We start from the raw sequence: 13,842 nt of genomic DNA, 5'->3' as shown, positions 1-13,842 counted from the left end.
TGGAAACATGTCAATGTTATGTTATGTTATGTAACTATTTTAGTCTCTTATGTTTTTTTCTAAACCTTTCCCCCCTATCTTCAATCTGTGGGTTAGAATGATCTTCTTAGGCTGTGGTATCTCTCCACCAGACAGACACACACACACACCCCGAACATCAGAGCTATCTACCTTTACTTATTTGCTGTGTTTTTTCTTTTGCATCTCCAAATTCATTTTGCTGAGCCTGCATTTTAACTAGATTTCACTTCAATTTATACTTTTTAAAAATAATTTATTTGTTGTTGTTGTTATTGAGAATATTAGATTTCTACTTTCTTTTACCCCAATGCATTCTGGGCTGAAGTCTAATTGCTTTTCAAAACAGAGTAGAACTGTTGCTTGGTGCCATTGAGTTGGTTCTGAATCATAGTGACCCTATGTACAACACTGCCTGGTCCTGCGTCATCCTCACAATTGTTGCTATGTTTGAGCCCACTGTTGCAGCCATGTGTCAATCCATCTTGTTGAGGGTCTTCCTCTTTTTTGCTGACCCTCTACTTTACTAAGCATGATGTTCTTCTCCAGGAACTGGGCCCTCCTGATCATATGTCCAAAGTATGTGAGACGAAGTCTTGCCATCCTTGCTTCTAAGGAGCATTCTGGCTGTACTTCTTCCAAGGCAGATCTGTTCAGTCGTCTAGTAGTTCATGGTATAGTCAATATCCTTTGCCAGCATGATAATTCAAAGGGGTCAATTCTTCTTCGGTCTTCCTTATTCGTTGTCTAGTTTTCGCATGCATATGAGGTAACTGAAAATACTGTGGCTTGGGTCAGGATCATCTTAGTCCTCAAAGTGATATCTTTGCTTTTTTTTTTTTTTTTACACTTTAAAGAGGTCTTTTTTGGCAGCTTTACCCAAGGCAATCCGTCATTTGATTTCTTTACTATTGCTTCCACAGGTGTGGACTGTGGATCCAAGGAAAATGAAATCCTTAACAACTTCATTCTTTTCTCTGATTATCATGATGTTACTTACTGGTCCAGTTGTGAAGATTTTTGTTTTCTTTATGTTAAGGTATAATCCATACTGAAGGCTGTGGTCTTTGATCTTTATCAGTAAGTGCTTCAAGTTCTCTTGACTTTCAGCAAGCAAGGTTGTGTCATCTGCATAATGCAGGTTGTTAATGAGTCTTCCTCCAATCCTGATGCCCCATTCTTTATATAGTCCAACTTCTCGGATTATTTGCTCAGCATACAGATCGAATAGGTATGGTGAAAGGATACAACCCTGATGCACACCTTTCCTAATTTTATTATTCCACCACTCGTGTTAGTTTGCTGTACTGCTGTGGCTTGCATGTTGCTGTGATGCTGGAAGCTATGCCACTGGTATTTCAAATACTAGCAGGGTCACCCATGGTGGACAGGTTTCAGCGGAGATCCCAGACTAAGACAGAGTAGGAAGAAGGGCCTGGCGATTTACTTCTAAAAAAAATCAGCCAGAGAAAATCTTAAAGGAGTAGAACTACAGCACAATTACTTTAGTTTCTCCTACTTTCAGCAACAGCCCAGTCAGACAACCAATACTTACCATCAAACTGATAGTGCATAGTTTGATGAATGCGTTCTGTGACACTGGCCAGCCAGTCTTGGAAGGATAAGGTCACTTGTGCCTCATCTAACAGCTGGCCGCAGGCTAGGGAAATAGAAAATGAAACAAAAGCCTCTTCAGTAACTTTTATCTGTCAACTGAAGTTTGAAAAATTTAATGAGCTTGGACAGAAAAAAAAGGAACAGAACTCTTCCATTCAAAGAAATTAGATACAGTTAATGAGATGGAAGATTTTAGGAATTTTTTTCTTTTAGAATCCATTTATAAAAAAAAGAAAAGAAACTATAAACTCTGAGAGAATAGTTTAAGATTACTAACCACAGAAAATTGGGTTTAACCACAGAAAGTTAGCATCCTTTCAACACTACACTGCAGATTTAAGAATGGCCCTGTATAACAGCTGTTTCAGAAATCTACCAGTTGGTCCTAGTATTTATCTATGTGCCCCAAACTCTCTCAATTATGAATCTATTTGTTTCATATCAAGGTTGAACACAAATAAATAAGACCAAGTTATGCATTCATTATTAACTGCTATGATACTTTTACGCTTAAAATCTACAGACTTGTTTTCAGAAATGCAAAATGAATGAAAATTCACTTTTATATGAAAGTGAGAGAATAAAACGCACAGTTATGTAGTAGATAACTGGAAAACACAGTAACAAGTGGTATAATTTAATATGGCCAGAGTTTAGGGCTGGGAGTCGGGTGTTGTGGGACCCAATGACTCCTGCTACAGTGAGTGACCAGGGTCAATGTCTCAACTTTCTCTTCTCTAACATGAGGGTATCAGTCTGGACAATCTCCAAATTCTAGAACCTTCCACAGCCCCACCATTTTATTCTATTTCTCTTTCTAAAATTATCATTTGAAATTAAAATTGACCACTATACTGCATATAGTAATAATTTGCATGAAAGCTATTTTTTTCTTTGCACTAAAGAAAGTGATGAAAATTTTTTTAAAATCTCCAACCTGATATTGTTGATCTGTTTACTTCCTGACCTTCCAAAAGTATTTATTCCTGGAATGTGTAAGTGCCTATTAATTAGGTAATTAAGATTCAGTCTTGTATTATTCACTAATTATGTATTGGTCTTATCTTCAAAACCAGAGTGTGATGTCCAGTTTTTAAATCACCAGCCTTATAATATGGCTAGCCGTATCATAGCAAATATTCAAGAAATACTGCCAAAAGTGAACTGGGCTATTTTTATACAATGTACAAGAAGAAGAGTTATATTGATCTCCAAATATATAGGCTTAATATTTTGAGTAGGATAGTGATATAAATAAATACAGAATTTATCCTTAAATTGCCATTCTGTCTCAAAAACTCAGAATTATAGCCATGTTGTTAATTTTGGATACGTTTTTAAACTTTACTAACTTTGGAGAACAGACTACATTTGTCTTTCTCAACAAATATTTATCACTACATAACTATAAAAAATATTTTTTCTTCAACTTTGAATCTCCATACTAACTGCATGTGGGTAATAAGCAACAGGAGGAAAAATCCTACAAAATACCTGCTACCAAAACATGTCAGTAATTTTTGTTGCAATCTGTTACTTAAAAGACATAATTTGTTTTTTTTTTTTAACTGTGGTAAAAATATACACCACATAAAGTTTGCCATTTTAACAATTTTTAAGTGTACAATCCAGTAGCATTAATCATATTCACTGTTTCCAAAACTTTTTCATCACCCCAAATGGAAACTCTGTTCCCATCAGGCCAGAACTCCTAATGCCTCATCCCTCTAGCCCCTGGTAACCACTCATCTGTCTCTCTGCATTGTCTATTGTAGATACTTGACATAAATGGGATCATACGCCATTCATCCTTTTGTGTCTGATTTCACTCAGCCTAGTGTTTTCAAAGTTCACCCCTGCTGTGGCCTGTATAGGACTCCACCTCTCCTTATGGCTGAATACTATTCCAATGTGTGGATGTGTCACGTTCTCTTTCTCCTTCGTCTGTTGATGGATGCTTGGCTTGTTTCCATCTTTTGTCTCTTAGGAATAATGCTGCATAATTTGCTCCTGAGCATGATTTGAGGCAGTGAAACAGGAAAGACCTCAGTCTCGATAGCTGCCAGCGTTTCTCTTAAGCACTCTTAGGGGAACAATGTTCAACCTTTCTTTGACTATGCTGCTTTTGGCTTCTTCCAGGTGAGTTTCTACCTCTTTAGCCTATTCTGGGAGAGGGATACTTACCTTGCCTTTTCAATGCAGAAGCAACCACAGGCTTTTTCAGGCCACTTTTCCTTAGATTACTGCTCACGGCATCTTGAGGCAACAGTGAACTGTTCGTCTGTGCGCCTAAACCATAAATCATCACAGCATTTAATAACATATCTGCGTAATAGAAATTGATTGAATATTAATTTCCAAAGAGCCTAAAACATACAGTCTTTGCTAATTTCCAGGTTAGCTTCACTGCTTCTAGAAGGAATTAGCATTAGCCTATATACACAAAATTTTAAGTTTCTTATAATCTTTGTAGGAAATTAGGGGGAAAAAACCAGAAATAAAAGGAAGAAAAAATATTCATCTATTGTTCCCACATCTCAGACAATTGCTATTAATTTTCTGGTGCGTTGTCTTCCATTTTCTTTTCTATGAATAGTTTATTTTGCTGGTTTTGTGATTTTAAATAGCTGTGATTTATTAAGGTTGCCAGATTTTCCAAAAAAAAGTTCAGATAAACAAAATTTTTTTTTAGTATGTGTTTCATAAATTGCATAGGTGACACTTACACGAAAAGTTTTTTCTTTGTTTATCTGAAATTCAAATTCAACTCAGCATTCTGTATTTTCTCTGGCCACCCTAGTGATCTAAACATTTTCCCAAATTTGTCCTAATCATTATTAATGGCTGCCTGACATTCTATCAAGTGGCTTTACCATGGTTCCTTTAACTACTCTCCAGTGGTTGAGTTCTCAATGTTTCTAATTTTACAATATTACAAACGACCATAAAATGAACAGCTCTGGATAAAACACTTCTCTACTAAAATTTATTTTCTTAACATTAGAACTACTGAGTCAGAAGATAAGTTTTTTTGCTTGTTTGTTTGGTTTGGTTTAGAATTTCAAGTTTTCCTGGGAAAGACCAACAAGGAAGCATTTAACAACAGTCTCTGCTCTACATTGCTGCCAGAATTACCTTTCTAAAACAGAAATGAACATGACACTTTGTTTCTCAAAAATCTTTCTCCAATTACCCAGCACTAAAACTTCAGTGCATGATCTCCTGACCCACCTCTGGCAATACTCCCTACTGGCAGGAACATTTTTAAGGTTCTTAACAGGTACTGCAGAGCTCCTGGGTGGTGCAGACAATAAATGCACTCAGATACTAACTGAATGGTTAGAGGTGCAAGTCCACCTAGTGGTGCCTCGGAAGAAAGGCCTGGTGATCTATATCCAGAAAATCAGCCACTAAAAACTCTGTGGAGCACAGTTCTACTGTGACACACATGGGGTCACCATGAGTCGAAGTCAACTCGACTGGTAGTGGTGGTGGAATAGATATTGCAAACTACTTTAACAAATGGTTATAGCAATTTACACTATGCTAGCAATGCCACAGAACCCTGATTTGACCTTTGCCTGTGGTATCGCCACCTTAAAAATCTTTGCTAACTTGGTGACAAAAAGTATCTTGCTTTAATTTTGCATTTCTAAAATGTTTGCATTTCTCTGTTCACTAGTGAGTTTAAATTTTTTTTTCCCACATGTATGGACCAAGTAAAATTTTCATTTTGTTTAGAGTCTAGGTCTTTTGACCCTTATTTACTAGGGTGCCTCGGCATTTTTTTTAAATTAACTTTTATTGAGCTTCAAGTGAACGTTTACAAATCAAGTCAGACTGTCACATATAAGTTTATATACACCTTACTCCGTACTCCCACTTGCTTTCCCCCTAATGAGTCAGCCCTTCCAGTCTCTCCTTTCGTGACAATTTTACCAGCTTCCAACTCTCTCTATCCTCCCATCTGCCTCGGCATTTTAATATTGATTCATATGAGTTCTTAACTGATGCTGGTATTAAGTACCTGAATTTCTAAAAAAACTGTATCTATATATATATGGTACCACATCTGAAAACTGTACTCCCAAATTTGCATGGAAAATATAATTAACCATTATCACAAATTCTTTTTTAAACCCTCTAGATAAAAACCTCAAAATACTGCCCTAAGACATATTAAAGGGTAAGAGTAGTCTGAATGTTTAAGGGATGAACAAACATATACAATAATAAAAATGAAGTTTTGGGTAGATCTTATTTTTGGCCAATAGAACCAACTCTTAGCTTGAATTGACCAAAAGGGAAAAACTTCTTTCAGGGAAAAAAGCCTAAGAGCTATTTCTTGTAATTGCTGGGATTTAGGAAAACACAGTCAAACAACTGCTAAATACAACACCAGAGACAAACAAACAGCCTCTCACCAGATGTTTCATCCTTTTTCCTCTTCTTTGGCTTAGAGGCAACAGACTCACAAGCTGGTACCGTTGATTCTGAATGGCAACCTAACTGGGGCACAATAATCTCTTTAAGACCTAAAAAACAACAGATTTCTGAATTACTAACACTATCGCAGAGTATGTATACGTTCTTACTTAGAGAAAAAATTAATGTATCACAATCTAAATTCCCAAAACAAATTATGGAATGACTGCCTGCTTTAAAGTAAGCTCCTTTTAAGAACTCCCCAAAACATAAACATTTGTGTTCATAAACAATTAACCTGACAGAAGGCGGCTCCACAGAGAAATGTAACACCAAAAAGTTGGGAGCTGCTGCCAACTAAAGATCATTAAGAAATGAACAGAAAAAACACCTCCAAGATAAAAACATATCAACAACAGAAAACTTGAAGAAATTTTTAAAGATTCTCTTTTGAGCAAGGTACTAGTTTTCTACATCTTCAAAGATAAGAAACAATCAAGCAAGACAGAATAAGGTATATTTTGGGTTGTTCTTTGTTTTTACTAACATAGGAATATCTGTGAAAGGGTAAAAATTCAAAGCAAAGCTAACTTTGTTAGATCGTCTCAATGTAAATGCCAAAGTCTCTTGATCATTAATTTCAACCAACCAACCAACCCTCAACCAATCAACCAACCAACCAACCTTTATGCAAATGTGTTGGCTAGGATTAAAAGAAGGGATGCTTTTCACTTTCATTATCCAGCAACTGCTTCTGAAGATTGCTAGGACAATCTCCAAATGCCATCAGTGGGAGTCTTTCATTACCATTTTTTAAAATACAGAGTGATTGTGTCAAGCATACCACCTACCGCTGGAATCAAAATTGAGGAAGTCTGAGAATTCCTGAGCCAATGTCTCGTCACTGGCAAAGGCACAGATGCAAGCAAAGAAATGAATGCATCTCTGGGCTGCCTCATCCTTGGAGGCATTTGACTTGTGCGATTTCAGAGTCTGGCAGGAGCAGAAGAAGCGGCGCTCAGGCAAGCTTTTGGCGCTGATTTTCTGCACAAAGGATGCATGCAAATATCCCAAACTATGCTTCTGGCTTGCCTTGCATTTCACCACCAAAATGTTTTTAGTAATTCTCTGTACCAGTGGACCTGTGGGTTCCGTGGCCAACTGCCAGATGGTTTGTTTGGTTTCTGGAGAGGCCTGCATTGCATTCAGGACAGAACTCTTCAGGGTCAGAGGGGTGGCCTCTGCCTGGCAGTTCACTGCCAGCTTGATGTGCTGGCACTGGTTTTCCACAACACCCTGGGTAGCAGCTTTCAGGCATGAGGGGACATAACATCGTCCAGAGCTCAACTGAGTGATGATGGTCCCCTCCACCGTCTGGATTGTCGTCTCTGAAACACCCAGCTCCACAAAGCATCGGTAATCCGGGCCCCGGTCCCTTTGCCGCACTGAGTAGACCTGCAGGTCAGAGCCTGTGATGATTTTGACAGCTTCAACACTCGGCTGCTTCCGTGCTCCATACCGGAAGATGGTTCCACACGTCTTGTTCTTACAGCTCAGTCCCCGGGTTCCATTGTAGGTGCCGCACCGAGGACACTTTCTGATTCCTCTCAATGTGGCCTTCCCCAAATCAGATAAGAAAGCTGGGACCTTAGTCCTCAGAGAGTTTGGTTCCATTTTTCACAGGCCCTACAAAAGGCAGTAAGTCCATCAGCAGGAGTGTATGTTTACACAAAAAAAGTTAAAATCACTTGTGATATTTAGCACAGACAGTGAAATGTAAAGATGCTACCCACCATTTTCAAATTCAAAGTTCAAACAGAACATCAATATAAACTCTCAAACAAAATAAGAGTGGAGGAAACTTTGCCCTTCATATCTGGGCTACTTCCCTTTAAATCCTAATGTAACCATCAAAGCATTTCTCTAGGATCGACCCTGTTCTACCACTTTACATGCACAGATGCTTAACTGCAGCGAGAACTGGAAAATGGGCAAGATGAGTTCTTTCCCTTCTACTGTTCCCCACAATGGAGGCCTGGTGGCGCAGTGGTTAAGCATTCAGCTGCTAACCAAAAGGTCGCAGTTCGAATCCACCAGCCACTCCTTGCAAACCTTATAGGGCAGTTCTACTCTGTCCCATAGGGTCACTGTGAGTAGGAATCAACTTGATGGCAATGGGTTTGGTTTGGGTTCCCCACAAAGCCCAGGCCAATCCTACCTGAACCAGCCACCAGGGCATCTGGAAAACAGTGCAGCCGGAATTCATAAGATCTAAAAGGTGTTTCCTTAGTTGTGGTCATCAGAGAAGACAGGTGAAGACATAATCTGTCGTAGAGTAAATGAGACTGCTTAATCCAAAATCGTCTGAAGTTTGAACTCTATGGTGTAACAATGCAGACATTCTGCTTCCTCCTTCTGCAACAGCCAATGGCAAAGCTTCGGCCCAATGTTCCACAGTCCTTAGGGGAGATCTTGGTCGACTACAGGTAAAATAAGAAAAAAAATTGTAGTTATACAGAGATGGAATGATTCTTTTTAGAAATCAGATAGAACCAGAATCTAAGTGTTTCACAAATATGTGACAGAAACTGGTATGCAAATGGTCAAGTGTCTTGTACTTCCAGTTGCAAGACGGTGAAACGGTGCTAATGTCCATACACAGGAGCTTGTCAAGAGCACCTAGAGCCGAACACTCGTCAGTCAGACACTCATCCTTCCAAATGGTAACAGGTATTTTTAGAGTGCTTTATGCTTTTCAAATGATTTCATTTGAACCTCACAATATTAGTATCTCATTTGAGCCAAACAACTGCTGAACAGATAAAACAAAGCAGCAAAGTAACTTGCCTCAGGTCACCCAACAAAGTCAGCAATGCGGTTTCCACTGACCCACACCTCTCTACTAAGAGTGTGAATCTCTGCTCGTGGCTTTACCCCCTGTCATGGACTGAATTGTGTCCCCCTAAAATATGTGTCAACTTGGTTAAGCCATGATTCCCAGTATTCTGTGGTAGTCCTCCATTCTGTGATTGTAATTTTTTTTTTTATTGTGCTTTAAGCGAAAGTTTACAAATCAAGTCAATCTCTCACACAAAAATTTATATACACCTTGCTACATACTCCCAATTGCTCTCCCGCTAATAAGACAGCCTGTCTGTGACTGTAATTTTATGTTAAAGAAGATTAGGCTGGGATTGCAACATCCTTACCCAGGTCACATCCCTGATCCAATGTAAAGGGACTTTCCCTGGGATGTGGTCTGCACCACCTTTTATCTTACAAGAGATAAAAGGAAAGGAAGCAAGCAGAAAGTTGGGGATCTCATACCATCAAGAAAGCAGTGCCAGGAGCAGAGCGTGTCCTTTGGACACTGGGTCCCTGTGTGGAGAAGCTTGATGAGAAGGACCTTCCTCCAGAGCCGACAGAGAGAGAGAGAGACTTCCCCAGGAGCTGACACCCTGAATTTGGACTTCTAGCCTACTAGACTGTGAGAAAATAAATGTCTCTTTGTTAAAGCCATCCATTTGTGGTATTTCTATTATAGCAGCACTAGATGACTAAGACACCCCTCCCCAAATGTTTTATTATGAATGTTTTCAAAGCCACAGAAAAATGGAAAGAATTATACAGTGAACACTCATATATACACCCACTATCTAGATTTCCCAATAACATTTTACTATATTTGCTTTATCACATATCTGTCCATCCATCCCTCTCCCATTCATTAATCTATCTTATAGTTTGATTCATTTCAAAATAAGTTGTAGGTCCAGCATGTATATTATTAATAAAGTTGATTATTTTTTGTTGAGGTAATCTGCTTGTGATTTAGAAATAGGCTGTTAGCATTGCTTTTCCCCCTAACCCCAAGGAATGGTCTTGACATTTTCCCACCACATTTCTGTAATCCCCTGATTAACAACTTGGGAAGTATAAATAAGCTTGTCTAAGAATGCCCACCTTTTCATTGGTGCTGTGAACTAATTTCCAACTGGAATTTTTGCTGATTATCCACTGTGAATAAAACTTTATACCAATCTATATCATGGTTTCTCTACCTTGGCATAACTGACATTTAAGGCTGGATAATTCTTTGCTGTGGGGGGCCATTCTGTGCATTACGGAACGGTTAGCAGCATCCCTGGCCTCTACCCATTAGATGATACAAGTAGCAGCCCTCCCAACTGGGACAGCCAAAAATGTCTCCAAACATTGCCAAATGTCCCCTGGGGGGCAAAATTGCTCCCAGTTGAGAACCACTGATCTAGAGACATCAATGTGTTTACATAGCACTTCCTTTCCAGCTCAATGCACTTCTTTAGTAGCTATGCTCATTCAGCCAAACGGGAGTTCTTAGGAGAGACGGTTATTCATGGTTCCAAAGTCAAAAAACTAGGATTAAAAAAAAAGGAGGAGGACTTAGTACCACCAGTTACCACTATGACCAAGTCCTTTAACTTCTGAGCATCACTTTTTTGTTTTTTTTTTGGGCAAAATGGAAACAATCACTGCCTTCCCCAAATTTCATATATGCGAGAGCATGGCAAAGGATGTACCAACATCATGAATAATGCAGTTACACATGGTTACACGTAAGGCCGCCATGATTGAGACTATTCTATGGCCGCTAACAACAGCAGAGGAATAAATCAATTTTTAAGATAATGCTGATGAGGATGATTTAACATATCATTGAAGTGGGAAAAAGAACAACTTCCCCTCCTTAGGGGAAGAACTGGTTTGCCAATGCTTTGTGGCGGAAACTTGAAGTGTTGTCCTTGTGCTTTACTACAGGGAATTCCTCTCTTTCGTCTTATTTTTAGTTTCACTTTTTCCATTATGCCCTGTAGAAGGCAATTTGTACCTTTCAAAATTACAAATGCATATTCCCTTTAAAAAAAAAATTTAACTTTGGAATGATTTTAGATTTACAGAAAAGCTGCAAAGATAGTACAGAGAGTTCCTGTATACTCTTTACCCAACATCCCTTAATGTTAACATCTTATATAGTCATGGTACATTTGTCCAAAATGAGGTTTTAACATTGGCACAATTCTACTAACTACACTACAGACTTTATTTGAATTTCACCAGTGTTTCCACTAATGCTCTTTTTTAAAAAATAAAGTTTTTATTTTGGAATAAGTTTAGATGTATAGAAAAGTTGCAAAGATAGAGCAGAATTCCCAGACACCCCTCACCTAGTTTCCTCTGATAACATCATACATTACCATGAGACATTTGTCAAAACTAAGAAACTAACATTGATACATTATTATTAATAAACTTTGTCCTTTTTCTGATCCAGGAACCAATCCAGAATACTACACTGCATTTAGTCATTATTACCTCCTTACCAGTTGCCATCAAGTTCATTCTGACTCATGGTGATCCCGTGTGTGTCAAAGTAGAACTGTGCTCCATAGGGTTTTCAATGGCTGGTTTTTTGGAAGTAGATCACCAGGCCTTTCTTCCAAGGTGCCTCTGGGTGGACTTGAACCTTCAACCTTTTGGTTAGCAGTTGAGTGTGTTAATGGTTTGAACACCCAGAGACCCTAAATAAATGGAAAGACATCCTATATTCATGGATCAGAAAGTTTAATATTGTTAGGATGGCAATACTTCCCAAATTGGTCTACAAATTCAACTCAATACCTACCAAAATCCCAGCTGTCTTTTTTTGCAAAAATTGACAAGCTGGTCTTAAAATTCATAGGGAAATGCAAGGGACCCAGAAGAACCCAAAGAATCCTGAAAAAGGGGAACAAAGCTGGAGAACTCACACTTCTGATTTGAAACTTACTACAAAGCTACAGTAATCAAGAAAATACACTAATGGTGTAAGAATAGACATAAATCTACAGAATAAAATAGAAAGTACAGAGATTAACCCTCACATTTATGATGAATTGATTTTTATTTTTTAAATTTTTATTGTGCTTTAAGTGAAAGTTTACAAATCAAATCAGTCTCTCACACAAAAACCCATATACACCTTGCTACACACTCCCAATTACTGTCCCCCTCATGAGACAGCCTGCTCTCTCCCTCCATTCTCTCTTTTCGTGTGTCCTTTTCGCCAGCTTCTAATCCCCTCCACCCTCTCATCTCCCCTCCAGGCAAGAGATGCCAACATAGTCTCAAGTGTCCACCTGATCCAAGAAGCTCACTCCTCACCAGCGTCCCTCTCCAACCCATTGTCCAGTCCAATCCATGTCTGAAGAGTTGGCTTCAGGAATGGTTCCTGTCCTGGGCCAACAGAAGGTCTGGGGGCCATGATCACCGGGGTCCTTCCAGTCTCAGTCAGACCATTAAGTCTGGTCTTTTTATGAGAATTTGGAGTCTGCATCCCACTGCTCTCTTGCTCCCTCAGGGGTTTTCAGGGCAGTCATCGGTTGTACCCGGGCACCATTCAGTTCTTCTGGTCTCAGGATGATGTAGTCGCTGATTGATGTGGCCCTTTCTGTCTCTTGGGCTCGTAATTGCCTTGTGTCCTTGGTGTCCTTCATTCTCCTTTGATCCAGGTGGGTTGAGACCAATTGATGCATCTTAGATGGCTGCCTGCTAGCATTTAAGACCCTAGTCGCCACTCTTCAAAGTGGGATGCAGAATGTTTTGTTAATAGATTTTATTACGCCAATTGACTTAGATGTCCCCTGAAACCATGGTCCCCAGACCCTGCTATGTATCCTTCGAAGCATTCAGTTTATTCAGGAAACTTCTTTGCTTTTGGTTTAGTCCAATTGTGCTGACCTCCCCTGTATTGTGTGCTGTCTTTCCCTTCACCTAAAGTAGTTCTTATCTACTAATTAGTGAATGCCTCTCTCCCACCCTCCCCGCCTCGTAACCACAAAAGAATGTTTTCTTCTCAGTTTAAACTATTTCTCAAGTTCTTATAATATTGGTCTTATACAATATTTGTCCTTTTGCAACTGACTAATTTCACTCAGCATAATGCCTTCCAGGTTCCTCCATGTTATGAAATGTTTCACAGATTCCTCACTGTTCTTTATCGATGTGTAGTACTCCATTGTGTGAATATACCATAATTTATTCATCCATTCATCCATTGATGGGCACCTTGGTTGCTTCCATCTTTTTGCTATTGTAAACAGTACTGCAATAAACATGAGTGTGCATATATCTGCTCGTGTAAAGGCTCTTATTTCTCTAGGATATATTCCAAGGAGTGGGATTGCTAGATCTTATGGTAGTTCTATTTCTAACTTTTTAAGGAAGCGCCAAATCGATTTCCAAAGTGGTTGTACCATTTGACATTCCCACCAGCAGTGTAGACGTGTTCCAATCTCTCCACAGCCTCTTCAGCATTTATTATTTTGTGTTTTTTGGATTAATGCCAGCCTTGTTGGAGTGAGATGAAATCTCATTGTAGTTTTGATTTGCATTTCTCTAATGGCTAATGATCGTGAACATTTCCTCATATATCTGTTAGCTACCTGAATGTCTTCTTTAGTGAAGTGTCTATTGATATCTTCTGCCCATTTTTTAATTGGGTTATTTGTCTTTTTGCAGTTCAGTTTTTGCAGTATCATGTAGATTTTAGAGATCAGGCGCTGATCAGAAATGTCATAGCTAAAAACTTTTTCCTAGTCTGTAGGTAGTCTTTTTACTCTTTTGGTGAAGTCTTTGGATGGGCATAAGTGTTTGATTTTTAGGAGCTCCCAGTTATCTAGTTTATCTTCTACATTCTTTATAATGTTTTCTATACTGTTTATGCCATGTATTAGGGCTCCTAATGTTGTCCCTATTTTTTCTTCC

The 13,842-nt window shown here is 38.9% G+C and overlaps 1 protein-coding gene across 10 annotated transcripts in view; it reads right to left on the bottom strand.

Annotated features, from left to right (window-relative positions):
• Positions 1-13,842, bottom strand: part of C17H2orf42 (chromosome 17 C2orf42 homolog) — a 60,300-nt gene that overhangs the window by 26,881 nt on the left and 19,577 nt on the right. For 4 of the 10 annotated variants that reach the window (XM_049857530.1, XM_049857529.1, XM_049857531.1 and 1 more), the window contains exons 2-7: positions 11,421-11,618; positions 8,279-8,540; positions 6,912-7,746; positions 6,060-6,170; positions 3,820-3,924; positions 1,574-1,678 (exon numbers count right to left, since the gene is read on the bottom strand). In XM_049857530.1, coding sequence (XP_049713487.1) covers positions 1,574-1,678; positions 3,820-3,924; positions 6,060-6,170; positions 6,912-7,734 — 1,144 coding nt within the window. In that variant the 5' untranslated portion in view covers positions 7,735-7,746; positions 8,279-8,540; positions 11,421-11,618. Of the gene's footprint in view, positions 1-1,573; positions 1,679-3,819; positions 3,925-6,059; positions 6,171-6,911; positions 7,747-8,278; positions 8,541-9,387; positions 9,546-11,412; positions 11,619-13,842 lie in introns of all 10 variants that reach the window. The other 6 variants (XM_049857533.1, XM_049857532.1, XM_049857535.1 and 3 more) reach the window with 4 other exon arrangements.

This window comes from Elephas maximus, chromosome 17, assembly GCF_024166365.1.
Source record: "Elephas maximus indicus isolate mEleMax1 chromosome 17, mEleMax1 primary haplotype, whole genome shotgun sequence".
In the NCBI taxonomy this organism is placed as follows: domain Eukaryota; kingdom Metazoa; phylum Chordata; class Mammalia; order Proboscidea; family Elephantidae; genus Elephas; species Elephas maximus.
This window is presented reverse-complemented; position numbering and strand designations above follow the sequence as displayed.